Source organism: Lissotriton vulgaris, chromosome 12 (genome assembly GCF_964263255.1).
Source record: "Lissotriton vulgaris chromosome 12, aLisVul1.2, whole genome shotgun sequence".
NCBI classification, from domain to species: Eukaryota; Metazoa; Chordata; class Amphibia; order Caudata; family Salamandridae; genus Lissotriton; species Lissotriton vulgaris.
In genome coordinates, this window is record NC_141700.1 from 7,838,876 (window position 1) to 7,865,971 (window position 27,096).

The following is a 27,096-nucleotide window of genomic DNA, read 5'->3' on the forward strand; positions in this document are numbered from 1 at the left end:
CTCATAAAGCAAATTCAAATCCGGGAGTACCTACTAGACCCCATCCTGTTGAAACCCAGGGCCCTCGTCCAAAAGATAATTTTAGAGGAGGCTATATAGACCTTCCCCCAGAGGCCAGTGACTACGTGGTCGTGTTGACAGGTGTTCCTGTGATCGACATTGATCAACACGAAAACCACTGGTCATTGAAAAATAAAATTATGCATTGGCTCAACGTCAACAGGCCGATTCCCAATGGTAGAAGAAGCCGAGTAATGATGGTCCATAGAACACCCTGGGTGGGTCCAACAAAGAAATCTAAGCCAGGGGACTGTGTAGTTTTGACTTTCGAGGACCCACACACGGCACACCACATCTGTTCCTGGCCAACCAGCGAAGATTCCTTAGTCATACCAAGGCCGCTATCCTATTTTTACCCTCCACGTCAAGCCCACACCCAAGCAGATAACTGGTCTTTGGTGCAGCATCACCCATGGAACACCCATCCTATGAGGCAAAAGAATACTCTTTTACACTGGAATGGCCTCTCAACCTACAATAGATTTGGTGGCCTAGAGGAGGTCGATTGACTCTCTATGTTCCCCGTCTGCCCACAACTGGAAAAAGCAACGACACTTCAGGAGGTAGACATCGTTGGAAATCTAACCCACGGCCTTCTAACTAGCCAAGGCGGGCCTCTGAACAGCTTGCCCTGTGACATGGAACCAACTAAAGTGATTACTCTAGATTGCAAAAGAGTGGAAATGAGGACAGATCAACTCTGCTCGATCCCCCCTCCTCCTGTACAAACTAATTTAATGGAGATCGACCCGCCTGATAGAGCCGCAACCCCAGCTTTCCTCCAGATTGAGATTCTTCCAAGACCAACTGTACCGGCTGTGGTAAACCCTCCTTTACTTATCCATTCACCTAAAAACCTTACATCCGGTGAACCTTTACTGAAGATCCTAAGCTGGAATGTGGCTGGTCTCGCACGCAACTTTGATACCCCGGAATGGAATACCTTCCTGGCACCTTATGGCATTTGTTTGCTACAGGAAACATGGTGCCAGGAACCAAGACATAGAGTGGGTTTTTCGACCTTCTATGTCCCGGCTGTACATCACCAAGGTTCTAAAGGACGCCCGTCCGGCGGTCTTCTTATTTGGATCAGCATAGCACTAGATCTTAGTGTTTCCCAAAGGACCACTCAAACATCTGACCTTCAATGGATATCACTACACTACAAAGGGGGAAGGAAATTAGAACTATTCAATCTCTACCTAAGGGGCAACAGGAGTGGAGGATCTCTAAACCCATTAGGCTTAAGCAACAACTTGGCTGCCTGCGACGTTGATTCCCTTGTCCTTCTAGCAGGCGACTTTAACTGCTGTTTTGAGCCTTTAGCTAAAGAAGACATTCTGGATACCAATGATGAGGATAACAGGAGGGGTATCCCTATCTTGAACCTTGAGCCGATCCCTAAATGGACTCAAAGCGCGATTGATATAAACGCTCTTTGCATGGAGTACAACCTGAGAGCAACGAATGGGCGTTCTAAATCAGATCCCATGGGTGCCCATACATACAATAGGACGGGTCACTCATCCAGAATTGACTTTATCATGCTCAACTATAACCTCTGGCCATACCATCACGACATGGAGGTTATAGAGACCTGTGATAGCGACCACAACCCTCTTGCCCTAACTATCTTTGTCCCTTGGCAAACTCGGAATCAAGAAACTCCTGTTCACTCATGGAAAGCTTCACATGAGATTCTTCCCTCAAACTGTGGCAGACGTCTGAAATGGGCAAGAGTCTCAGCAGATGAGGCAAGGATGACACAAGCCGGAATCATTTTATCAGAGGCTGAACCTCGGCTTAACATCACAAAACCCACTAGCAAGATGGTCTTATCGTTATTTACAGAGACTATAACGGCACTAAGTGGGCTGTTTATCATCCCCAAACCCAGCTCCAGAACCGTTTCAAAAGGAGCTCCTAGAACAAGTGAAAAGTGGTTTACATCTAAATGTCGAATTGCTAAGGGTGATCTTGTTGCTGCAGTGAAAGGAAAAGACCAAGCTAACATCAGGTCTGCAAGGAAACTTTATAGAAAATTTGTGACCGAGGCCAAGCAGACATATGATTACAACTTTTGGCGTAATCTAACGGAGGCGAGCACAAGGAAAGATGCTAAGGGGTTCTGGGACTTGCTAAGATCAAGAGAAAGGCCCATTGACCAACAATTGACTTGTAATATCCCTGGCGATGCTTGGTTTGCCCATTTTTCGAAACTGTATTCGGCTCCTATAGGGCCTGCACAATCAGACCTGGTCCCACTGCTCAGCCCCATAGATCTCCCACCAAATGAAGGCTTATTCACCACCTTGGAAGTAGAGAAGGCAATTAGGTGTATTGTTCCTAACAAAGCGGCAGGCCCGGATGGGATCCCGGGCGATTTGATAAAAAATAATCCCCTATTCTGGAGTAGATTAATTGCTGCACTTCTCAATGAGGTTATGTTGGGGTGGTCTTTCCCTGACTCCTGGAGGGGCGCTGAAGTTGTCCCCATTTTCAAGAAAGGCTGCAGGAAAGACCCAGCTAATTACCGCCCCATCAGTTTGCTGGATTCGACGCAAAAGGTAGCGGGGAAAGTGGTATTGGGCAGGATCCTGGAGTGGGTGGACGAAAATCAGATATTGTCTGATTTCCAAGCGGGTTTTAGAACGGGGACAGGCACCATCGAGCAGACATTCCGCCTTTTAATGCTCTATTGGAAAGTAGTGGTGCTAGGAGGGGGCAGCTTATACTTAGTCTTTATAGACTTAAAAACAGCCTTTGACCTGGTCCCTCGAGCATTATTGTGGAAGGTCCTCGATGGGTTAGGTCTACCTCCCTACTTGCTGGCCTTGCTCATAAAATTTCATGACAATAATTTTGCCCAAATCAGATGGGGTGCCCAGGGAGAAAAAACACCGCGTATCCCAGTAGACAGGGGCGTCCGCCAGGGGTGTGTGCTTGCCCCCACTCTGTTCTCGCTTTACGTCAACGGAGTGGTGGAGCACCTCCTCCAACATCCTGCAGATGCACCATCCCTGGCTGGAAGGAAAATCCCGACGCTCCTGTTTGCGGACGACACCCTTCTGATTTCGAAATCACCTGCAGGCATACAGTCATTACTTTCCAGCTTTAAGGCCTTTTGTGACACCAAGGGATTGGCCATAAACATTGGTAAGACCAAATTTCTTGTCCTCAACCCCCCTAAGAAATCTGTTAAACCCCCCGCTCTAGACTCTGTCACATTAGAACGGGTCAAAGAATTTGACTATCTGGGCATACGTCTTAGTGATAGTATGAGCTGGAAGGCGCATCACCAAAAAGTGTTCCTAACCCATAAGAGGGTTGTTGGTGCTTTACTTAAAGAACAGCGTGCTTCCTCCATAAAACCTATTGGGTTACTTCTCGATATTTACAGGGGTAGGGTTGTGAGTGCAGCACTGTATGGCGCTGAACTTTGGGGTACCCAGAGAGTGGACACATTGGCCCACTTAGAAAATAAATTTCATAAAGATCTGATGAGGTTACCACAGAGCACTCCCACAATCCCCCTTTTGCTCGACGCAGGTACCCGCCCAATCTGTGAGCAAGCTAAACTACGCCCTCTATTACTATGGTCCAGAATTTGGAATGTCCCCGAACTCCACAGCGACGCAGACGCCCTAAAAGATGTACTGTCCTTACCTGGTTGGCACAAGGTCGCCTGGCTCAGGGAGGTCAAGAGGGTTCTGTACATGCTGGGTCTAGGAGCTGCGTGGGAAAATAAAACAGCACCTCCTAAACAAGAACTGAAGAAGGCCTATTGGTCATGGGTGGACAATGAGAGAGTAGGCAAAACAAATCATCCAAAATCTGTTGCCAATTTCTTGATGGTCAAAGACATCCCCTTTAGAGAACCATATTTGGATGTGATCCACAGTTCAAACGACAGGGCATTGTATTTTAAATTCAGGGTCGGGGTTTTACCTTTATGCTTGTTTACTTCTACCTGGAAACCACCCCTCCAAACTGTACCCTACTGCCCATTCTGTGAGCTAAAAGTTGAATCTGTTGCTGTTAGACCTGTCTGCTTCTGGGAAGACTCTAACCATCATGATTTATTTTTGTCCCCCTTAGCCTCCCAGAGTTTCTATTTTTATTTTTACATGTGTCCATCAGGAATTTTTTAATGCTGTCAGGGGGCTAGGTGTTCCTTGGCGATGACGCCATTTTTCCCTCATAACTTGTGAGGCCTAGTCACCCCCTTGAAAATCTAGGGATCTCCAGAGACCTAAAATGGTGTCCACCAACTGCCATAACGGACACTACTGGAGGACAGGTCCATAGGATAACATTAGGGAACTTTCTGGAATTAACTAGAGACTTCTGCAGGTCTCAGGCCACCCTATATAAGGCCAGTGACCAGCAGCCATTGTGTGCTGACCCCAGAGTAGAGGAGTGAGGCAGTGGTGAGAGGAGGTGGACACACTGAGAGCAGCTAGTTTGTCTCTGAGGCTGACAGTTTCTTCAGAGGTTGTTCCCCCTTTAACCTTTGACCGATCCCTCTCTCAAGACAACAATTGCTGATCAAGAAATCGAGCTACTTGAGGAAGAAGATCCTTCTATCTTGGAGCCCCAGTAAATCCTCACAGGACATCCTTAACTGAGGGTACACCTGACTGCCCATACCCAGCGCTGAGCTTACCGGTGTTGTGGAGCAGCTGTAGTGAAGTTGGGCGTCTGTGACACCCTGGCGACCTGGGGAGCGAGGGCGCCGTGTGTGCACATCCTTCCTGTGAGGCCGGAGTGAGAAGTGTCTGAGGAGAAGCAGCGGCGCTGCTCCGATCGGCGTCGGGACCCCGGGGGCACCGGCCGCGTCAAACGAAGAGGTAGGCGCTTCCGCGCATGACCGGCGACTAAACGCTTTTGTGGAGGCAGGAGGGGCCTAGGATCGACCAGGCCCAGAAGAGACCGAGCAGCGTCTCTGTGGAGAACAGCGTCCTTCCTGGGAGCAGGTGCGCCGAGGCGGAAGAAGAGCGAGCGCTTCCGCGCATGCCCAGCAGAGTAGTGCCATCTGAAGGAAAGTCATTGCGTCAGCCGAGGAGCGCCGCGTTGGAGAGCCAGTCGTCGATTCCCTCAGAAGAGGCAGGAGCGCCACAGCGGACGACGCGGGAGGGAGCCTGGGCCGGGAAAGCCTTCCCTGCCTTCCCCCTTCAGCCCGACTGCTGCCAAGCTCCATCGAGTGTGGAGAACACAACCGCTGGGACACTTTCAACCCCACAAGTAAGCCGGTTAGAGAGGGAGCGGGAGGCGGCAGAGCCAAGTGCCTGAGAACCGGGACATCGGGGCTAAGCCCCAGGAGTTTAACTGTTTAATACCTGGAAAACGGAATTGGGAGAGTGGGTTAGTAACTCAAACAGCCACAGCAAAAACATTAATACTTACCACAGAGGAGAAAGGTGTGAAAGGGACAACAGGGTTCCTGCGTCAAGACCCTAATAGTCTATTGGTAACTGAGGGAGTGGTTCCTCCACTAAAGAGGTGTAGTCTGTGATTTAGAGTGAGGGGAACCTTGCTAATATTATTGTATCTTCCCTTTTAGTTACATAACTGGTGGGTTATGCAGTGAAGAACTACAACCAGGTCATTCTGTGAGTTGAGCAGTGCTTAAGAGCTGTGGGGTAATTTACCTGCTAATGAGTCTTTAAACATATATTGCACTGTCAGGCTGCATTTTCCTTTCTGTAAAGTTCTTAGTGAAGTGTATTGTGTCCTGAATAACTCCAGACCTTAAATGTACCTTTGATTCTCAAATTCTGACCAGGAAAAATATTGGAGTGTGATCTGAATTTCATGTACAAGGTGTAACTTGATTGTCTTTTATCCCTGACTAAAAAGTATAACGAGAAAAGCATATTATTTTTATAAAAGGTAACGGTATTTTTCCAAACAGTGGTGTTGTGTCTTTATTTTAGTGGTTCATCACTGAGTTACTGTGAGTGAGACTTGTAACTACTTAACCAACGCCTTGAGTTAGCTGTAGCCACTACTGTGCCAAGCTACCATATGTAGACTTGGGTAATCTAGGTCCAACAGTTGCACACTTGTTGTTTGAGTGTAGAGCCTATGTGGCCCCTAGACGGAGGTGGTTGAAGCCTCTTTGTGGAAGCCTGGGAACTCGCTCACATTTGGAAGCCATAAGAATACTGCTTTCAGATGCTAGACCTTTTTTTGCCATTTGCTTGGCAAAATTCCTAGGCTGGGCCTGGCGCATAAGAACTGCTAAACAACTGACGAACCAATAAAGTGTCCCCTCTTATCCTTATCTATTTAATGCTTTTCTCGTGTAAACGATGAGATGTTTTTAACGATAAAATGAATTGTAAGTTGCTTTGTTTTGATTACTGCTAAATTGTTTTTATGCTATGATGTTTTGCTTTTATGATATGTTTTTATATCGAAATAAAGCTTATTACTACTATTAATGCAATAAAGTGTTCATACAGTAGAAAGTTCACACAGTAGAATATTCATACAGTAGAATATTAAAGCAGTAGAATGTTCATAAAGTAGAATATTCATGCAGTAGAATATTAGTGCAGTGCAGTACAACAATCATACTGTTGAATGTTCATACAGTTTAATGTTCGCACAGTAGAATATTCATACAGTAGAATATTAATGCAGTAGAATGTTCATACTGTTGAATGTTCGCACAGTAGAATGTTCATTCTGTTCAATGTTCACACAGTAGAATATTAATGCAGTAGACTGTTCATACTGTTGAATGTTCATACTTTTGAATGTTCATACAGTAGAATGCTCACACATTAGAATGTTCATACTGTTGAAAGTAAAGTATTCATGCAGTAGAATATTAACGCAGTACAACAATCATACAGTCGAATATTAATGCAGTAGAATGTTTAAACAGTTTAATATTCACTAAGTAGAATATTCATGCAGTGCAGTATAACAATCATACAGTAGAATATTAATGCATTAAAATGTTCATATCGTTTCAAGTTTATTTTATTGATGTTACAGAACTCCGAAGAGATCCCCATAAAATGCACACAATTTTACACTTTATCAAGCAGAACAAATGCACTAGATATTCAGGAGTACTACAAACACAACAGAATCAATATCATTAAAAAAAAACTAAAAAATGATTTAGCAGACCCTCTCTTTAGGGGGAATCATTAAGTGATCCGAGGCAGATCGTATAGGTAACTGCACGTATAGGTAACTGCACACATACAGGCCTCAACCAGGTAGTAAAAGCGCTAGACAGACCAAAAGGACGTGATTCAGGTCTTGAATCCCGTTTTGGCATAAGTAACATTCAGCAGGTATTACATACCATTTAGCCATAAGGGGATTTAGGGAAGCACACCTAACCTCAACAGAATCTTAAAACGTCTAAGTCCATGACTTCTGAATAGATACTTCCTGCATAGATCTACATCTATGTCTAGGAGCATAAAACCCTAATTCAATAGTCATCATGCTTCTCTTTGGGAGGGACCCTTGTGAGGTAATGTTGCTGACTTGCCCTCTACAAAGGGATCTATTATTGGCGTATCCGAGACCAAGCATAACGAAGAGGGGTGCTTAGGAGACGGAGCAAAGTCCGCACTTAGTGAACAAGATACTTCTTTTTGAGATGGCCCTGCGTAGTGTGTTGCTGTTAACTTGTTCTCCTCATGGGCCATTGCTGTTGGAACAACCAAAACTGAGCTTAACGTGCAAAAACATTCAAGCGGATCAGAGAATGGAGAACGGGAATGGATATGTACATGGCTGCAGAGAGGGTCACATACAAGGCCAGAGGTTGCCTGAAAACATTCCACAAGGTAGACCGAGCCACATCGATAATATATACTTACAACTATTTGTGAACCTAGCCACAGGGGCTGTATATACTTACAACACCCCATAGATCTAGCCACAGGGGTAGTAAATACTTACACCACCCCATGGACCTAGCCACAGGGGTAGTATATATTTAAACCGCCATAGAACTGGCCACGAGGGTAGTATGTACTTACATTACCCAATTTACCTAGCCACGTGCATTATATACTTCTACCTCTCAGTGATCGGTGTTACAGGAGCTGTATATACGTATACCTCTCAGTGAACCTTGCCACAGTGTCTGTATCTGCTTATACCTCTCTGTAAACCTTGCTACAGGGGCTGAATATATTTCTACTTTTCTGTGTACGTTGAATCAGTGGCAGTATATATTCATACCTCTCTGTGAACCTTGCCATAGCAGCTGTATATACTTCTACCTCTCTGTGAACCTTGCCACAGCGGCTGTGTATACTTATACCTCTCTGTGAACCTTGCTATAGGGGTTGTATATACTTATACCTCTCTGTGAACCTTGCCACAGAGGCTTTATATACTTCTACCTCTCAGTGAACCTTGCTATAGGGGTTGTATATACTTATACCTCTCTGTGAACCTTGCCACAGAGGCTTTATATACTTCTACCTCTCAGTGAACCTTGCTATAGGGGTTGTATATACTTATTCCTCTCTGTGGACCTTGCCACAGTGACTGTATATACTTATACCTCTCTGTGAACCTTGCTACAGCGGCTGAATATACATCTACCCCTCTGTGAACCTTGACTCAGTGGCAGTATATACTTCTACCTCTCCGTGGACCTTAACTCAGTGGTTGTATATACTTCTACCTCTCTGTGAACCTCAACTCAGTGGCAGTCTTACTTACACTGTGGAGCCAGACTGGTCATTGGTGTGAAGACCATGGCACTATGAGGACCGCCAATGCTGTCTGTTTAGATACTTTCAAGCGAGTGTATTAAACAAGTGCAAACAAAGAAACTGTTACTTTGGTCCACTAAATAACTTACCCAAGTATCAAGTGGCGTGGGGATTTAGAATAGCAGAGTCACGCTTCGTTATGGGAAGGGAGTGTTCTCATTAATGAAGGTATGTATTGGAGTGTGTTTGCTGGGGCTGGTTGTACATAGCTGGGCTCGGGGTTGGCAGCAGAAAGCCAGTCCCTGGGCTGCAGAGTCTGATGGAGCAGCTCTAGCGATGTGAAAGAAGTGTGCTTCCTTTGTTGCTTACACTCTCATGTGTTTCGCTTCAGCTCTTCTCGCCCAGCAGACAGTTCTCGGGCTTGGAAAGTTTGGAAGATCTGGCCGCAATCATAAACACCCCCCCACTGGCCAGCTACCAGGTGAGACCTTGCAGGGCTGTGGCGGTGGGGGGAGGCGAGCTGTGTGGTGGGTGCTGGTGTGTATCTTGCACAAGGCAGCTGGTTCCTTTGCAGGAGTACATGGGCACACTTATGGAGACTGAGCAGGGGCAGTATGTGCGTCCTGGGACCGGCAGGGAACTCCCCTAAAAGCTGGTACTCAAGAGTTGTGCAAAGTCAGCGCTTTTGTTCAGCACTTTCCCTTCTTGCTGGTATGCCGAACCTGGGCCATCTCTCACTGACAGCTGCCCTTTCTTGCTTTTGCAGACACAGTATCAACCGGAAGAGGAAGAAGAGGAGGAGGAAGCTGAGGAGTTGGGTCATACGGAGACATACTCAGATTATGTGCCCTCAAAATGTGAGTTCTGGAGTCAGGTGAACTGTTTGCTTCACAGTGTGAACAACAAAATGTCTGCATTTTTTATTCCACCCATTTCCTAAGAAATGTTTGAGGCAAGAGATAGCAAGTGTCCCAGCTTAAGGTGAGCAAAGTCCAGGAGTTTGACCAGATTTGGCTAGTTAGCATTTGCAGAGATTGCTGCTCTGAGCCCCCTTTTGCAGTCTGTTAGCCAAGTCTGATCCAAGTTACCACGCCATCTGGATAGACTGTCAGCAGCTGCCACCCGTGTGCACTGACCCTAAGTACATTGGACTTTATGATACAGCTCTAGGAAGGCTGGTCTGGCGGCATCATACTCTAGTCGAAGCAGACCCCAGACCTATGGACGCAAGGACGTGAGGATACTGCTCAACGAATCCTTTGGCACCAGCAGCTTTTCAGTGGAAGCAGTCTATCCTACCTGATGGTACAGCTCTAACCATGCTTCTGTACTGTACCAGCAGTGTCCCCAATGGAGCCAGCCCGTGAGCCTCTACTACCTGAGAACTCTCTAAGAATGTTTGGCTGCTCACCTGAGCAGCCAACAGGCCTCCCCTACATGATTGTACAGCTCTAAGAACATGTGACTGTTCTAAGGACTAGCCCTCGAGCCTGTCTTACCTGATAGTACAGCTCTAAGAACGCTTGCCTGCTTGCAGGAGCAGCCCACAAGTCTGTCCTACCTGATTGTACAGCTCTAAGATGTTAGACTGCTCGCAGGAGCAGCCCGCAAGCCTGTCCTACCTGATAGTACAGCTCTAAGAACGCTTGACTGCTCGCAGGAGCAGCCCAATGTCCTGTCCTACCTGATAGTACAGCTCTAAGAAAGCTTGCCTGCTTGCAGGAGCAGCCCGCAAGCCTGCCCTACCTGATAGTACAGCTCTAAAAACCTTTGACTGCTCACATGAGCAGCCAGCGAGCCTGTCCTACCTGATAGTACAGCTCTGAGAACATTTGACTGCTCGCAGGAGCAGCCCTCGAGCCTGTCCTACCTGCTACTACAGCTCTGAGAACCTTTGACTGCTCGCAGGAGCAGCCCGATGGCCTGTCCTACCTGATAGTATAGCTCTAAGAACGCTTGCTTGGTTGCAGGAGCAGTGCGCAAACCTGTCCTCTGAGAACACTTGCCTGCTTGCAGGAGCAGCCCGCAAGCCTGCACTACCCGATAGTACAGCTCTAAAAACCTTTGACTGCTCACAGGAGCAGCCCGCGAGCCTGTCTTACCTGATAGTACAGCTGTAAGAACATTTGACTGTTCACAAGAGTAGCCCGATGGCCTGTCCTACCTGATAGTACAGCTCTGAGAACCTTTGACTGCTTGCAGGAGCAGCCCGCGAGCCTGTCTTACCTGCTAGAACAGCTGTAAGAACCTTTGACTGCTCACAGGAGCAGCCCGCGAGCCTGTCTTACCCGATGGTACAGCTGTAAGAACCTTGACTGCTCACAGGAGCAGCCCGCGAGCCTGTCTTACCTGCTAGTACAGCTGTAAGAACCTTTGACTGCTCGCAGGAGCAGCCCGCGAGCCTGTCTTACCCGATGGTACAGCTGTAAGAACCTTTGACTGCTCGCAGGAGCAGCCCGCGAGCCTGTCTTACCCGATGGTACAGCTCTAAAAACCTTTGACTGCTCACAGGAGCAGCCCGCGAGCCTGTCTTACCCGATGGTACAGCTGTAAGAACCTTGACTGCTCACAGGAGCAGCCCGCGAGCCTGTCTTACCTGCTAGTACAGCTGTAAGAACCTTTGACTGCTCGCAGGAGCAGCCCGCGAGCCTCTCTTACCTGATAGTACAGCTGTAAGAACCTTTGACTGCTCACAGGAGCAGCCCGCGAGCCTGTCTTACCTGCTAGTACAGCTGTAAGAACCTTTGACTGCTCGCAGGAGCAGCCTGCGAGCCTCTCTTACCTGATAGTACAGCTGTAAGAACCTTTGACTGCTCACAGGAGCAGGCCATGAGCCTGTCTGACCCAAAAGCTCTGCCCCTGAACTGTTCCCTACTAGCAGCTGCCAACCAGACAAGCCTCAAGGTTCTGCTACACCGAAAACCTTTTGTCTGGGAATGCCATAGTGGTGTTCTGATTAAGGATTTTGTTATGGTTAGCTTGTTCTGTTGCAGGAAAGTAGCTTTTCTTTCTTAAGTACACCATCCGAGCCGAAGTTTTTCTTTTTGCTCCTCATTGCAGCCAAAATTGGAAAGCAGCACCCAGACCGGGTGGTGGAAACCAGCACCCTGTCCAGCGTCCCCCCTCCAGACATCACCTACGAGCTCGCCCTCCCAAGCAGCACCTTCGACAAAACCTTGCTCTCTGCTCTGCAGCTAGAGGCCATCGTGTACGCCTGCCAGGTAGGAGCAACTATCTCTGGTGCTAGGTGTGAGTGACAGCCAGTGTGGGAGGGTCTGTAGGTTGGATTCAGCATGCAAGGGCATCAAAAGGCGATGGTACTGACTGTGGGCCTAGATCTGTAGACAGTGGTGTGTGTGTGGTGTCTGCTCATCACGTGCTCATGTGCATGTCAGCTTGACCACCCCTTACTTTTGAGTGTCTGAAGTGTATTTTTGTGGTGTACCTGTTTTTGTGTAGGCTCTGTGGGTCTATGGGGGTGGTGGTGTTCATGGTATAAAGCTGCACTGGGTGTTTGGGCGCTCTCCATTCATTTGGCTACTGAAATCTTTGCCCATTCTTACTCGAGAAAAGTAAATATGCGAGAATCCAACAGCTTGTTAGGTGGACTATTCTCTTCAGTACCTAAAACTCCAAACTCTGGTAGGTCAAGGTGCAATGGCATGGCTGTCAATGCACTCAATAAATCGCTTTACGTAAGAAAGTTCACAAAATGGACCACAATGCATCATATTTATTAAGGAGAGAGGGAGAGGGTCACTCATGGAAGGTGCTGCAAGAAACGTATCCAAGAGAGGGACGGCTGCTATCCGTCCATGTACTCACTAATAGTTCTACTACTGATTCTAGAAGTATGACTAATATGGTTGTTAGTACTGATACTGATACCCTGATGGGGACTGCTACTACTACGGGGGCTTCTACTAGCACTCCTGTGTGTACTGTTTTTACTACAAGTGCTTCTACAAGCACTTCTGTGGGTACTGCCACTACTGTAGGCGCTTCTACTACGAGCATCCTTGTGGGCACTTCTACTAGGAGTGTTTCTACTACAGGCACCCCTCAGGGCACTGCTTCTAGTAGGAATGCTTCTACTACAAGCAGCCCTCTGGGTACTGCCACTACTACAGGTGCTTCTACTAGAAGTGCTTGTACTACAAGCAGTGCTCCAGCTGCTTCTATAATGCTTGGTACTAGTTGCCAACAGAAGTAGTTATAATACTGTCCCTAGTCTCGTCACTACTGTAGCGTTGTCACTTGCACTAGTATGTTTACAGCTGACCTGCACCTCTTTTGTCTGGAATGGCAGAGATGGTTTTGCTGCGGTCAGGCCTTACTCACCCTGACCAGACCTTCAGAGCATGGTTTACAAGGGCCAGGCAGGGCCCGCACATGTCAGCAGGGCAGAGCCGGCCTTGCCCTAGTCAAACTGGCAGCGCCCTACTCCACTGTGGTTGGGCTGGTGCACACCAGCTTAATTCAGTCTGGTCTAGGGGACAGTAAAATGCATCATTACCAGTGTGTTCAGGATCACCCCTTAAACTAATCTGTGGTTTGGATTTGCAGCAACACGAGGTTCTCCTACCCAGCGAACAGCGGGCAGGGTTCCTTATTGGAGACGGCGCTGGTGTGGGCAAGGGAAGGACTGTAGCAGGCATCATCTTCGAAAACTACCTGAGGGGGAGGAAGAAATCTCTTTGGTAAGTGGATTTTTGACCTCTTTCCTGTAGTAATCTTCTGAGGTATCGTGCAGGTTTCCCCCCTCACAATGGGCACAAGGTATCACGAGGCACCGATGGCTCCCATTATCCCCCCCTGGGGGAATTGAGCAGGGACGGCCTCCTATGGAATGGGAACATGCAGCAATCTCCATCGGCTTCACCCACCCCCACGTTAGCAGGGACCCTCCTTGGAGTGCCATCCCCCCTCCAGTGATATCCGTGGGCTCTCTGCATGGTTGCGCCCCTCCTCAGTGAAGTCTTGGAAGCTTTGTGCATAGTCTGCCATCTCATCCTCTCGTCATCAGGGGCACCATGGCTGGTGTGCCTCTGAGGGATCCCCAGGGTGGTCTGTCACCCCTCTCATGCAACCATTGCCAGGAGGTGCCATGCATAGATGGTTTCCTGTGTGATCTCCCGGTGAGAGTCCTCCGGGTACTAATCACTCTTATTTATTTAAGAAGTTTTCTATAGCGCTGGCCTGACCCTAGGGTATCGGAGCGCTTTACAGCAGATACATAGCAGAGAATCACCAAACGCAAAATAGAAGAGCAGCACATTAACAGAAAAACACAAAATAGAAGAGCGACACATTAATAGAAAAACACAAAATAGAAGAGCAACACATTAACAGAAAAACTCAAAATAGAAGAGCAACACATTAACAGAAAAACTCAAAATAGAAGAGCAACATATTAACAGAAAAACTCAAAATAGAAGAGCGGCACATTAACAGAAAAACTCAAAATAGAAGAGCAACATATTAACAGAAAAACTCAAAATAGAAGAGCGACACATTAACAGAAAAACACAAAATAGAAGAGCGGCACATTAACAGAAAAACACAAAATAGAAGAGCAACATATTAACAGAAAAACTCAAAATAGAAGAGCGACACATTAACAGAAAAACTCAAAAAATAGAAGAGCGACACATTAACAGAAAAACTCAAAATAGAAGAGCAACACATTAACAGAAAAACTCAAAATAGAAGAGCGACACATTAACAGAAAAACTCAAAATAGAAGAGCAACACATTAACAGAAAAACACAAAATAGAAGAGCGGCACATTAACAGAAAAACACAAAATAGAAGAGCAACACATTAACAGAAAAACTCAAAATAGAAGAGCGACACATTAACAGAAAAACTCAAAAAATAGAAGAGCGACACATTAACAGAAAAACACAAAATAGAAGAGCAACATATTAACAGAAAAACTCAAAATAGAAGAGCAACACATTAACAGAAAAACACAAAATAGAAGAGCGGCACATTAACAGAAAAACACAAAATAGAAGAGCGGCACATTAACAGAAAAACACAAAATAGAAGAGCAGCACATTAACAGAAAAACACAAAATAGAAGAGCGGCACATTAACAGAAAAACACAAAATAGAAGAGCAGCACATTAACAGAAAAACTCAAAATAGAAGAGCGACACATTAACAGAAAAACTCAAAAAATAGAAGAGCGACACATTAACAGAAAAACACAAAATAGAAGAGCAACATATTAACAGAAAAACTCAAAATAGAAGAGCAACACATTAACAGAAAAACACAAAATAGAAGAGCGGCACATTAACAGAAAAACACAAAATAGAAGAGCAGCACATTACAGTGCAGGACAGTCTTAGTCTTTGGAGTCCTTCAGAGTCTTCGAGTTGGAGCAGAGCGCAGCGGACAACTGTGCCTCATCATTAGGGGCAGTGCACAGGCACATCACCTACAGAAGTGATTCCCTCAGGAACCTCTTACCTGGATGCTGACTCCCTCATACATCTTCTGCAGATTTCGCCATGCAGGGAAGGCACATCGAGTTATCCCTGGGGTCCCTGTCCCATAGGTACCCCCTTGTCTTATCTCACCCTCTGTATGTGGCACTATGTCAAGATTCCACATTGAGTGATGCCTAGGGCACAGGTTGCTTTGGTGCCTTCTCACCCGTATCTCCGTCTCCTGGTGGCACCATGCCACAATTGCACATTGAGTGATGCCAAGTATCCTGGGCACCTCAATGCACCTTCTCGGCACCGCTCTCATGCCTCCTTGATTCTTCTTTGCAGGTTCAGTGTCTCCAATGATCTGAAGTACGACGCGGAACGAGACCTGAAGGACATTAATGCAGCCGGAATCCCTGTCCATGCTCTAAATAAGGTAGGACAACGCAGACAACCCATCTGGGGGCTTAGACCAGTCCTATGTGGCACCTCAGGGCATGTATACTAATCCCAGGAGGCCGTGGTGGCACCTCAGGGTGTATTGACCAATCCTGTGTGGCACCTCAGGGCACATACACTAATCACAGGAGGCGCTATTGGCACCTCAAGGCATATTGACTAATCCTGGGTGGCACTGGTGGCGGCACCCTGGGCACATGGACTATTCCTAAAGGGCACTGTTGCCACATTTTGGTGCACAGACTAAACCTTGAATGCTCTGGTTGAAGGTCTGGGTGCAGGATAATCCCAGGATGCACTGGAAACAGCTTAGGACTCATAACCGGATCATAGGGTCCCTGAAGGCGCCAATGGGATATAGACTTAATACTGGGGGCACTGCCAAGACCACTGGGTGCATGGACTAATCTTGAGGGGTCCAGTACCACTTCCTGGCATATAAACTAATTCCGGGGTTCATTAGCGGCACCTCTGGGGGCATTGAGTAAGTCAGCAAGACACTGGTGGCATCTCTGGACTTAAAGACTTGTGGGGCACTGATAGGACAGCATCACAAAATAAAATGATGGACGGAGTATTGAAACTTTGCAAACACTCTCCCCCAGTCATAGATCTGGGTGGGTCCAAACTGGGGTGGAATAGTGAGCAAAAGGACAATGGATTTAACCCAGATCTGTGACTGGGGTGGATGTTTGCAATGCTCAGCATTCCTTCTTCATCTTTTTGTTGCTATGGGCTCTGACAGGACTTCTGGCAGCATAGATTAACCATGAGGGGCACCTACACCACCTGTGGATGCATGAATGACTCCTGGTGAGCATAACTTCAGGTGCAGACAATTTCTGGATGCATTGAATGCACCTTTGAGTGCATGGGCTAAATCTGGGGGCGCCAACAGCATTTCTGTCACACAAGCGAACGCTGGGAAGAACTGGCAGCACCTCCTGGTGCATACACTAATTCTAGGGGCCGCCAACATAGGCTGATCCTGGTTGTATTGGTGACACGTCTGGTGCATAGACGAATCCTGAGTGGCACTGCCTTTACCTCTGGGCAAATAGACTACTCCTGGGGGTGGCAGAACTTCTGGGTACATTCGTGCCACCTTTGGGTGCCTAAACCAATCCTAGGGTGCTCTGACAACACCTATGGGCATATAAACTAATCTTAAAGTGCACTGGCATCACCTCTGGGGGCACGGGCTAATCCTGGGTGCATACTACTGAGGCAGTGTTACATATTGTGCCCTTAAGGAGCATTGACTGTGCTTAGGGACTTAAAAAGATATTTGCATCTGAGGGGCACAGACTTCTCCATTAGTCTAACTGCAAGCCTGTCTGTTGTCTCCACCTGTCTAGGTCTACATACTGTGGGACCAAATGTGAAGCTGACACAAGGCTAAGCCCAGCAGGCTGTGTCTGTCGATGTGGTTGTTGGAGGGACAAAGTATGATTTTATGCATCCCTGCACACCGTTCAGTCCTTCTATGGACCACGGTGCCAGGAAATTAACTCTGGAGCGCAAGTGAAGTGCAGTTGTAAGGTCTGATGTTGGGTATCTGATGTCCTAGACAAGAGCTGACTTGGACACTGGCTGCTATTTAACATGGCAGCAGTGGGCGAGGGAGGCTGGTCTGAGGGGATGTAGCAGAGGAGGGTAGCTGCGGGACAGATCTCTTGTGGGCAAGCTATGCCCCAGGGAGTGCTCCCGTGGGTGACCCTCCCTCTAGGGAGCAGCGCAGCGGGCGAGGGCAGCCTTTATGATTTATGCTGGAGAGGGGTGCTGTAGGGTAAGGAATTCCTGGGTATTGGCACTGTGACTATTCACCTCTACAGGGTGAGACTTCATCATATTCTGTATATTATTTCTGCAGATAAAATATGGCAACACAGCTACCTCAGAGGGAGTCCTCTTCGCCACCTATTCTGCCCTGATTGGTGAGAGCCAGGCCGGAGGGCAGCACCGGACCCGCATTAAGCAGATCTTGGACTGGTGTGGAGAAAACTTCAATGGAGTCGTATCCTTTGGGCTGCTTGGCCTTGTCTGATTCTCAAACTTTTAACTTGTGGTAAGGGTGGGGTGACTGGTGTGGTGCAAAATGGGGAGGGGTGCGCAAGCACAGCAGAACCTGTTTGGACATTACTGCATCTCCAGTGGTGCAGGAATACCTGCTTTGACATTACTGCATCTTTGTGGACGCAGGAGTAATCGTCTGGACATTACTACATCTGTGCAGGGGCAGGAGTTAGTGCATCTGTGCGACTGCATGAGTACATGTCCTAATGATATTGCATCTGCACAAGTAAGAGTCAGGATGTTACTGCATGTGCAGGAGTACCTGTCCGGACGTTACTACATCTGTGCGGGTGCAGGAGTACCTATCTGGACCTTACTGCATCTCCGTGGCCGCAGGAGTACCTGTCTGGACATTACTACATCTCTGTGGGTGCCGGAGTACCAGTCTTAACATTACTGTATCTGTCTGGATTTTACTGCACCTACTCTGGCGCAGGAGTACCTGTCTGGATGTTACTGCATCTGCGCGGGTGCAGGTGTACCTGTCTGGATATTACTGCATCTCTGCAGACGCAGGAGTACGTGTCTGAACATTACTGCATCTGCGCGGGTGCAGGAGTCTGTTTCGGGACATTACTGAATCTCCGTGGGCGAAGGAGTAACTGTCTGGACGTCACTGCATCTGCGCAGTCGCAGGAGTACCTGTCGGGCAGTACTGTATCTCTGCGGTCGCAGGACTACCTATCTGGACATTACTGCATCTCCGCGAACGCAGGATTACCTGTCTGAACAGTACTGTATCTCTGCGGTCCCAGGACTACCTGTCTGGACATTACTGCATCTCCCCAGACGCAGGAGTACCTGTCTGGACATTACTACACCTGAGCCGGTGCAGGAGGACCTGTCTGGATATTACTTCATCTCTGGGCGCAGGAGTACCTGTCTGAGCATTACAGTACCTGTCTGGACGTCACTGCATCTGCGCGGGCGCAGGCGTACCTGTCTGGACATTACTGCATCTGTGCGGGTGCAGGAGTACCTGTCTGAGCATTACAGTACCTGTCTGGACGTCACTGCATTTGCATGGGTGCAGGCGTACCTGTCTGGACATTATTGGATCTCTGCGGGCGCAGGAGTACCATTGAGCATTACAGTACCTGTCTGGTCGTCCTTGTATCTGCTCGGGTGCAGGAGTACCTGTCTGGACAACGCTGCACCTCTGCGGTCGCAGATGTACCTGTCTGGACGTTACTGAATCTCTATGGCGACCTGGCTCAGACCAGTGCTCAGCACGGTGAGGCCAGCCTGATACAGAAAAGCTGCAACAACGCCACAACCCTGGTTCACTCAGAAAAGCTCTGAAGATGTACCTCTTTGAAGAACACTACATCACAACATGTACCAGTCACTTCCGTTCTTTTAACTGTGCGCTTCCCATCGGATGGAAAAGTACTTTTTTTTTTGCACAGCAAGTATGAGTGTACTGCTTGTCATATTAAGATAGTTTTTATTTTTCTAGCCTGTATTTGTATTCAGTTTTCTCCTTCATTTTCTGGTACATGTTTTTCATTGTTTACCCTTCGTTTTATACCTTGTTCTCCTTAATCTTCTTTTTCCTAGATTGTATTTGATGAATGCCACAAAGCCAAAAATGCCAGTTCTACAAAAATGGGTAAAGCGGTGCTTGATCTTCAGAACAAGCTGCCCCTGGCAAGGGTGGTGTATGCTAGTGCCACAGGTAAGTCCTGCAACTCGCTTAGTTATTCTGCTGATGCCAAAGTTTAGACAGCGGCTCATAGATGCAGAGTGCCTCCAGAGGACGAAAGCAGGAACATGCAGACTCCTCAAATGCTTCCACAGTAAGAAAATCTTATACACGACCAATACCTCCCCACAATGACATCCACAACACAGTGCAGTCACGCAGAGAGGCCCAGCCCACCACTGCAGTTGCATAGTTGTAGAAGAGATCCCTGACAGACCTGCAAGGCTCCCCGTGTGATATGTCAGGAGCACAATGCTTTTACGCACAGATGCTGTCGGACACAGACCAACACTCCCAGTTAGACAGAAAGGACACAGTCCCTTCCCCATGTTTCTACAATGAGCGGATGTTGCACTCTGATGTGCAAAACATCCAGGGTCAGACAGCAGCCACGCAGATACCCCAGTGTTCCAAGAGTGAAGTAACGGTGGCTCCAGACCTGCAAAGCTTCAACAGTTACGTGACAGTCCGAAAATGAGACAGCAGCCACACACCAACATCCAACACTCCCAGAGTCAGTCAGCAGCTTCTTAGCAACACACAACAGTCCTAGAGTGAGGCAGCACCCACACACCAAATTTCCTAGAGTGAGACAGCAGTCATACACTCATACCCACCAGTCCGAAAGTGAGACAACCGCCACATGCCAATACCTAACACTCCCAGAGTGAAGCAATAGTTCCACACCAACATCCCAAACTCTCAGAGTGAGGCAGCAGCTGCGCAGCAACACCCCCAGAGTGAGGCAGACACCACATATCAGCATTCTTAGAGAAAGACAGCAGCCGCACACCAACACCGAACCATTCCCAAAGTGATAAATGAACCCCACACCAACACTCCTAGAGGCAGCACCCAGCACAACAACCCAAAACGTCTAGAGTGAGACACCAGGCACATGCCAACACCCAGCAGCCCCTAAGTGCGACAGCACCCAACACTCCCAGAGCTTTACAGTAGCCCCACACCAACACTCCAAGAGTGAGGCAGCAGCCGAACCCCAATAAAGAACACTCCCAGAGTGAGGCAGTAGCCTCACAACAACACCCAACTCTCACAAAGTGAGGCAGCAGCCGCACACTAACATCCAACACACCCAGAGGAGCAGGGCTTTGGTGGCAGGGGGTCTTGAGCTTCCCCCCGATTCTCTATTGACTACAGCCGCTCCATTCTGGGATTTCTCGAGTTTCGGAAGGAGAAACATCCTCAAAAAGGAGTTTGGCTTTTTCTTGACCCAGTTCATAGTCCCACCTTGATATTGAAGTAAAGCCTCTGGCCCTCAGTGGCCTCATCCAATGAACCTGCCTCGCTGCCCCATCACTGGTTACCCTTTCTTTATGCCAAGACAGTCTTACTGGCCCTGTTTGTGGGTATTTTACCTGCAGCCATAATGTACTCGACTGGATAACAGCATTGAACATGTAGATGCTTCTGCTATAACTTCATGTTGGAGATTTATTGTCTATTTAGAAGAAATAAATCATTAGCTATTCAGATGTTGAAGAAACACATGCGTTTTTAGATATTTCCTGAAACTCACAAGTGTGTGGGAAGTTCTGATGATTGTTGGTAGAGCATTCCATAGTATCGAGGCTGCTCCAGGGAAGGGCTGGTTTAAGGCTTTAGATGTTTTGTACCCCAGAGTTTTTGTACTCCAGGATTAGAGTTAGAGGGCTCTTGCTTCTCAGGTGTTTCTAACTTCTGTAGTAGGGGATCTCTGTGTATAGTCATAATCTAGTGAATAGTCCCGCCCATGTGCGTGGACCCCGGCAATCAAAAATTATCTCTTAAGGTGTCAAATCATGCAGAAACTGCAAAGACACTTAAGAGAGAATTTAAAGACAAATAATGCAGCCTATATCCACAGGCTACACTGTCCAGTACTTCAACTAGAAATGCCACCAAACAACACCACACACAACACAGCCTGCCCAGTTTCTACCATAGAGAAACTTGCCTCCACCAGTAAAAGACTCTGGAATGATAGAGATGAAGGCATGGACAGACAAGTCCCATAGGCTGCCATTATGTTGCTTAAATAGGATACTGTGCCTTTAAGAGAACTTTCCAGAACTTTCTCCCAGTATCCCAGAATGCACAGCAGGTCCCTTTTACTTTCAGTTCTTTTTTCCGGCTCCTGCTAACAGGACCCTGGCATTGAGCTCTCCCTTTTTTCAAGGGTTTATTGGATTTTTTGTGCACTTTGTGATTTAAAAGTGTTTCAGTTTTTGTCTTGGTGCTTTCCCTTCACTCCTGTGTGTTTGTTCAGGTGTTTTAAGGCTCTAAAATACCTGCTCTTTTCGACAAATGCCCTGTCTGTGGGAGGAAGAAGGCCAAGACTGATCCACACGAGGTCTGCATCATCTGCCTTCCTGAAGCACATGTCCCTGAAGAGTGTGACATCTGCAAGAACCTTTCTGCAAGAACTCTGAGGGAAAGGCTGAAGATTAGGCTTCAAGGCCTGGAGAACAGACGACTGCAGGCTGCAGGTGGGTCTGGGCAGACCGGGAAGGCTCCCTCTGCCTCTGTTGAGGCCTCTGGGGGGCTCCCCAGAGGCAGGAAGACCAGCAAACGGTCCCGGTCTCCGTCGGCGTCGATTGCATCGACGACGACGTCGAGAGGATGACGACAGTGTGTTCCCCATCTCCCTGGGGCTCCGGGTCGAGACGGCGTGAGGATTCGACGTCGAAGGGCCTGGAGAGGCCGCCGTCGAGACCACCGTCGACTGCATCTTCATCGTCGTAGTCGATGTCAGCATCTGACTATCGACGTCGGAGAAGAAGTGACAGGCTTCGGCGTTCGCCGTCGAGGCGACACCGCCGGTCGCCGTCGAGGCGACACCGCCGGTCGCCGTCAAGACGACGATCAGCGTCGAGGGGATCCTCGACGTCGAGGACCTCGAGAAGGAGGAGTCGACGCTCGTCGTCCAGAATGGAACGGTCGACGTCACGGAGGCGGCGTTCGGCATCGAGGAAGGAGAGGTCGGCGTCGCGGAGGCGGCGTTCGACGCCAGAGTCGCAAAGGCGATGTTCGACGCCGGAAAAGCGACGCTCAACGTCGAGAAGGAAGAGATTGGCGTCTAGGAGTCGCTCCAACTCTCCTAAACGGCGCAGGAGGAGTTCTGGCTCCAGAAGTCAGGCTGGATCTAGTGGAGGGCGCAGGAGAAAGCGATCGCCTGCTGAAGGGACTGGGTCGCAGTCCCCTTCCCCGAAGAGTCACCGGGCTCGGTGTACTCGGTGGTATAGACACCACCTCGGCCTAAGTCGCCCCCTCCTCCTGTACCTAAGGAGGACCCTCCCACCAACCCCCCGCTTCCACCAGGACGGCCACTACCACCGCTTCCACCGCATGGGCCCGCCCCTCGGTCGGAGATACCCCCTGTCCCTCCGCCAAGGTCGGCGTCGCTACCTCCTCTCCCTACACCACCTAAGGGGACTCTTAGACCAAGGCCCCAGGAGGAACCGCGGAAGACGCCCCCACGGAAACCTGCGGAGCGTCCACGTGTCTGAAGGTCACGATCTCGCTCCAGGAGGAAGGAGCGATCACCCCACAGGTCGTCCACGCGGTCGAGACACCGCCATAGGAGGCACAGATCTCGCTCTCGCACGAGGTCCTCAGGGACCAGGGACTACTCTCCGACTTTGTCAGGATCGCCTGACACGAGGGTGTCGCCGGTTGATGACCTGGTAGCGTTCCATGATGTCCTTTTGAGAGGCGCTGCCAAATTACGCATATCCTTGACGGTGCCCACGCCTAAGACATAAGTCCTTTTCGAGACGCTGCACCAGAAACACCTGTCTCGTCCACTACTACCTCTGGTGCCGGGCCTGGAGGAACCGGCCATGGACCTTTTCCTCACTCCTGCGGTGACTAAGGCGGCCCCATCGAGATTGCAGAAAAAATACTGGGCTCCCGATTCGGACCCGGCTTTTCTGAGGGTGGAACCTCCTCCAGATTCTGTGATTGTGACGGCGGCCCGCAAACAACATGCCACCACCCCGTCATCCACGGGCCCCCCTGACAAAGAGTCTAGATCGATGGATTCAGCTGGAAGGAAAGTATGTGGAACATCGGCTACCTCTATGAAGGCTGCGAGTGCCACGGCTTTGTTGGGGCGCTACGACCGCGCCCTCTGGGACTCCCTCCAGCAGTTTGCGGAACACTTGCCTCACGAGAAGCGGGAAGACTTCCAGGAAGTGCTAAACGAGGGAATGCTGGTAGCGAATCAAATTATCAGCGCTGCAGCAGATTCATCCCTCTTAGCGGCACATGGCTTTTGCCATGGGATTAACCAACGACGTCACGCCTGGCTCCGCCTTACGTCACTAAAACCAGACGCACAACAAAGTGTAGCCAACCTTCCATTCTCTGGCGGAACCCTATTTGGGAAACATGCGGATGACGAAATGGCCCGCATGAAGGCGGAGGCCGAAACACTCACGGCTGTGGGTCTAGAGAAGCCCAAAGAAACAAAGATATCGTACCGCCCATTCCAACGGCGGTTCGGTGGGCAGGGCAGAGGACGTGGCCAAGCTTCGGGACAGTCGCAGCAACATCAACAGTTCCGTAAGCCGTTCCAGGAACGCCCGAAGGGCAGAGGAGGCCAACAGTCGGCAGCAGCGACCAAAGGCCCGGCCGGGTCTAGGCCCTGAGCGCTTACTTCCCCCGGATCCGTTACCCACTCCGGTAGGGGGAAGCATTCAATTTTTTCTGTCAGAGTGGAGAAAAGTTACTCAGGACAAGTGGGTGCTGAATATTGTTTGCAATGGATACAGTCTTCGGTTCACCAGCCCGACTCCAGCAATTCCACCAGTCGGCTCGCAGTTTCAGCTGCGCGAGCTTCAGGCGGAGGCAGATATCCTGTTAAGGAAAAGGGCAATAGAAGACGTCTGTACTCTTGGTTCTTCCTGGTTCGCAAGAAGGACAAGAACGAGTTCAGGTCCATTCCGGACTTGCAACAGGCGAACAGATGGATCGCAGGGAAAAGTTTCACATGCTCTTGTTGCATCAGATTTACCCTCAGTTGCAACAGGGAGACTGGCTATGTGCTATAGACCTACAGGATGCGTCCTTCCATGTGCTCATTGCACACAAACAAAGGAAGTTCCTGCGGTTCCAAGTTGGCGCCAATCATTATCAATACACAGTACTCCCATTCGGACTAAAGTCTGCGCCGAGAACGTTCTCGAAAAGCATGGCGGTGGTAGCAGCACACCTGAGGAAGAACAAGGTGTTTGTCTACCCGTACCTGGACGATTGGTTGATCAAGGCATCCTCCTTCTCGGAAGCTCGAGCACACTTCCAGAAGACGTGCGTTCTCCTGAACAAGCTGGGGTTGCACATCAACATGGCCAAGTCTGTCCCGACTCCGGTCCAATGCATACAGTACTTGGGAGCCTCTATCAATACGCTGTCAGCAAGTGTGTCTCCTTCGGAAGAGCAACGATTATCACTCCTTCGGAAGGCTCAGGCTCTTATGACCACTCCATCTACGACAGTGAGGACGGTGTCTTCTCTACTGGGATCGATGGCCTCTTGTATCTTCCTGACGCCACACGCACAGCTGCACATGAGACCGCTGCAGGAGTGCTTGGAAGACCAGTGGGATCAGAGGAAAGGATCTTGGGATGACAAGATACTACTGTCTCTGCATGCTCTACAGTCTCTGAAGTGGTGGTGTTCAGCGGAGAATCTCTTCAGAGGGGTTCCCTTCCACAAGGACATTCCCACACAGACTATCGTGATGGATGCGTCTCTCCACGGCTGGGGAGTTCACTCCGGAAACCTACAGATTCAAGGAACGTGGTCCCCGATGGAGGCCACGTATCACATCAATTTCCTGGAACTCAAAGCTGTGCACTTGGCACTGAAGGCCTTTCATCCGTCCTTCCAGACCAACTCTCTGCTTGTACAGACGGACAATACGACCATGATGTATTACCTCAACAAGCAGGGGGCCTCAAGATCACGCACCCTGTCGTAGGAGGCGCAGACGATCTGGCACTGGCTTCTGGCCAGAGGACTGACGATAACGACCACCCATCTGCCAGGTGTGCAGAATGTTCAGGCAGACGCACTGAGCAGACTGATTCAGGAAAACCACGAAGTACTAGGAGACGTCTTCACAAGGTGGGGGACTCTAGACTTAGATCTGTTCGCCACCGCCGAAAACAGCAAATGCTGAGACTTCGCCTCCAGGTACTACCAGCAGGGGACGCTGGGGAATGCGTTATGGATCGACTGGTCGAACAGCTTTCTGTACGCTTTTCCACCCATTCCCCTGATTCCGGCGGTACTCCTCAAACTGGCCCGGTCCAGGGCTCGGATGATACTCATTGCCCAGACAGTGGTGGTTCACGGACCTGCTTCACCGGTCTCTTCTTCCTCACATTCGGCTGCCGTGCAGGCCGGACCTTCTCACTAAGTTCGGGGGGCTGATGTTGCACCCCAACCTCTCGTCTTTGAGTTTGGCGGCATGGCTCCTGAGATAGTGCAATATGGCCATCTGAATCCGCCCGAAGATCGCATGGACATACTGAAGGAGTCTAAGAGACCTTCCACTCGGACTTCCTATGCTTACAAGTGGAAGAGGTTCTGTATCTGGTGCCAGTCTTAAGAACTATGACCCGACGACGTGCGAGGAAGACGTCATCCTTCCTTACCTTCTACATTTGGCGCAGTCTGGCCTTAATGTTCATTCCATTAAGGTTCATCTGGCTGCATTGACTGCCTACAGGAAATGCCCTTCACAGACTTCCTTCTTCCAGATCCCTGTGATTTTTTGGAAGGCTTGAAGAAAGTGTTCCCTCCTGTCAGGCTTCCTTCGCCTTCATGGGAATTGAATGTGGTGCTGTCCAGATTGATGAAGGAGCCTTTTGAACCCATTCATAAGGCTTCGTTGCAGCACCTGTCCTGGAAGGCGGCGTTCCTCGTGGCCATTACATCGGCCCGCAGGGTGAGTGAAATTCAGGCGTTGCGTTGCCAAGAACCTTATACTGTATTTCATGCTGCTAAGGTTGTTATGCGTACTCACCCTAAATTTCTTCCCAAGGTTATTTCTGATTTTCATGTTAACCAGACTATAACTTTGCCTACATTTTTTCAGAATCCTTCATCTCCAGTGGAAAGGTCTTTACATTCCCTGGATGTTAGGAGGGTGTTGAAAGTTTATCCGGATAAGACCAAAGATATTCGTAGGTCAGACCAATTGTTCATCAATTATGGATCAGTCAGGACCGGTCTTGCTACCTCTAAGCAGTCCATCTCTAGGTGGATTGTGTCCTGCATACAACTGTGTTACCCGAAAGCTAATAAGACCTTAGGAGGTAAACCTAAGGCTCATTCCACCAGGGGCAAAGCTGCCACGACAGCTTTGCTCCGTAATGTTCCAATTGCAGAGATCTGCAAAGCGGCCACGTGGAAGTCGGTTCATACCTTTGCTAAGCATTACTGTCTGGACACTGATGCCAGGGCAGATGCTCGGGTTGGACAGGCTTTGCTGCGGAATTTGTTCGCACAATAGTGGTGTTAATTTCTTTTCTCCACCGCCGCTTTGGTGTGGGGATGGGCTTGCCATTCTATTCACTAGATTATGACTATACACAGAGATTTAACACGGCATTAACGAACATGCTTTGTGTTAATATCGGGC

General features: G+C 48.9%; 1 protein-coding gene across 7 annotated transcripts in view; it reads left to right on the forward strand.

Moving 5' to 3' along the window:
• Positions 1-27,096, forward strand: part of SBNO2 (strawberry notch homolog 2) — a 390,195-nt gene that overhangs the window by 267,319 nt on the left and 95,780 nt on the right. For 6 of the 7 annotated variants that reach the window (XM_086946697.1, XM_086946698.1, XM_086946700.1 and 3 more), the window contains 7 exons: positions 9,154-9,243; positions 9,529-9,619; positions 11,823-11,983; positions 13,329-13,462; positions 15,551-15,641; positions 17,538-17,681; positions 19,301-19,418. In XM_086946697.1, coding sequence (XP_086802823.1) covers positions 9,154-9,243; positions 9,529-9,619; positions 11,823-11,983; positions 13,329-13,462; positions 15,551-15,641; positions 17,538-17,681; positions 19,301-19,418 — 829 coding nt within the window. The remainder of the gene's footprint in view (positions 1-9,153; positions 9,244-9,528; positions 9,620-11,822; positions 11,984-13,328; positions 13,463-15,550; positions 15,642-17,537; positions 17,682-19,300; positions 19,419-27,096) is intronic. The other variant, XM_086946699.1, reaches the window with a different exon arrangement.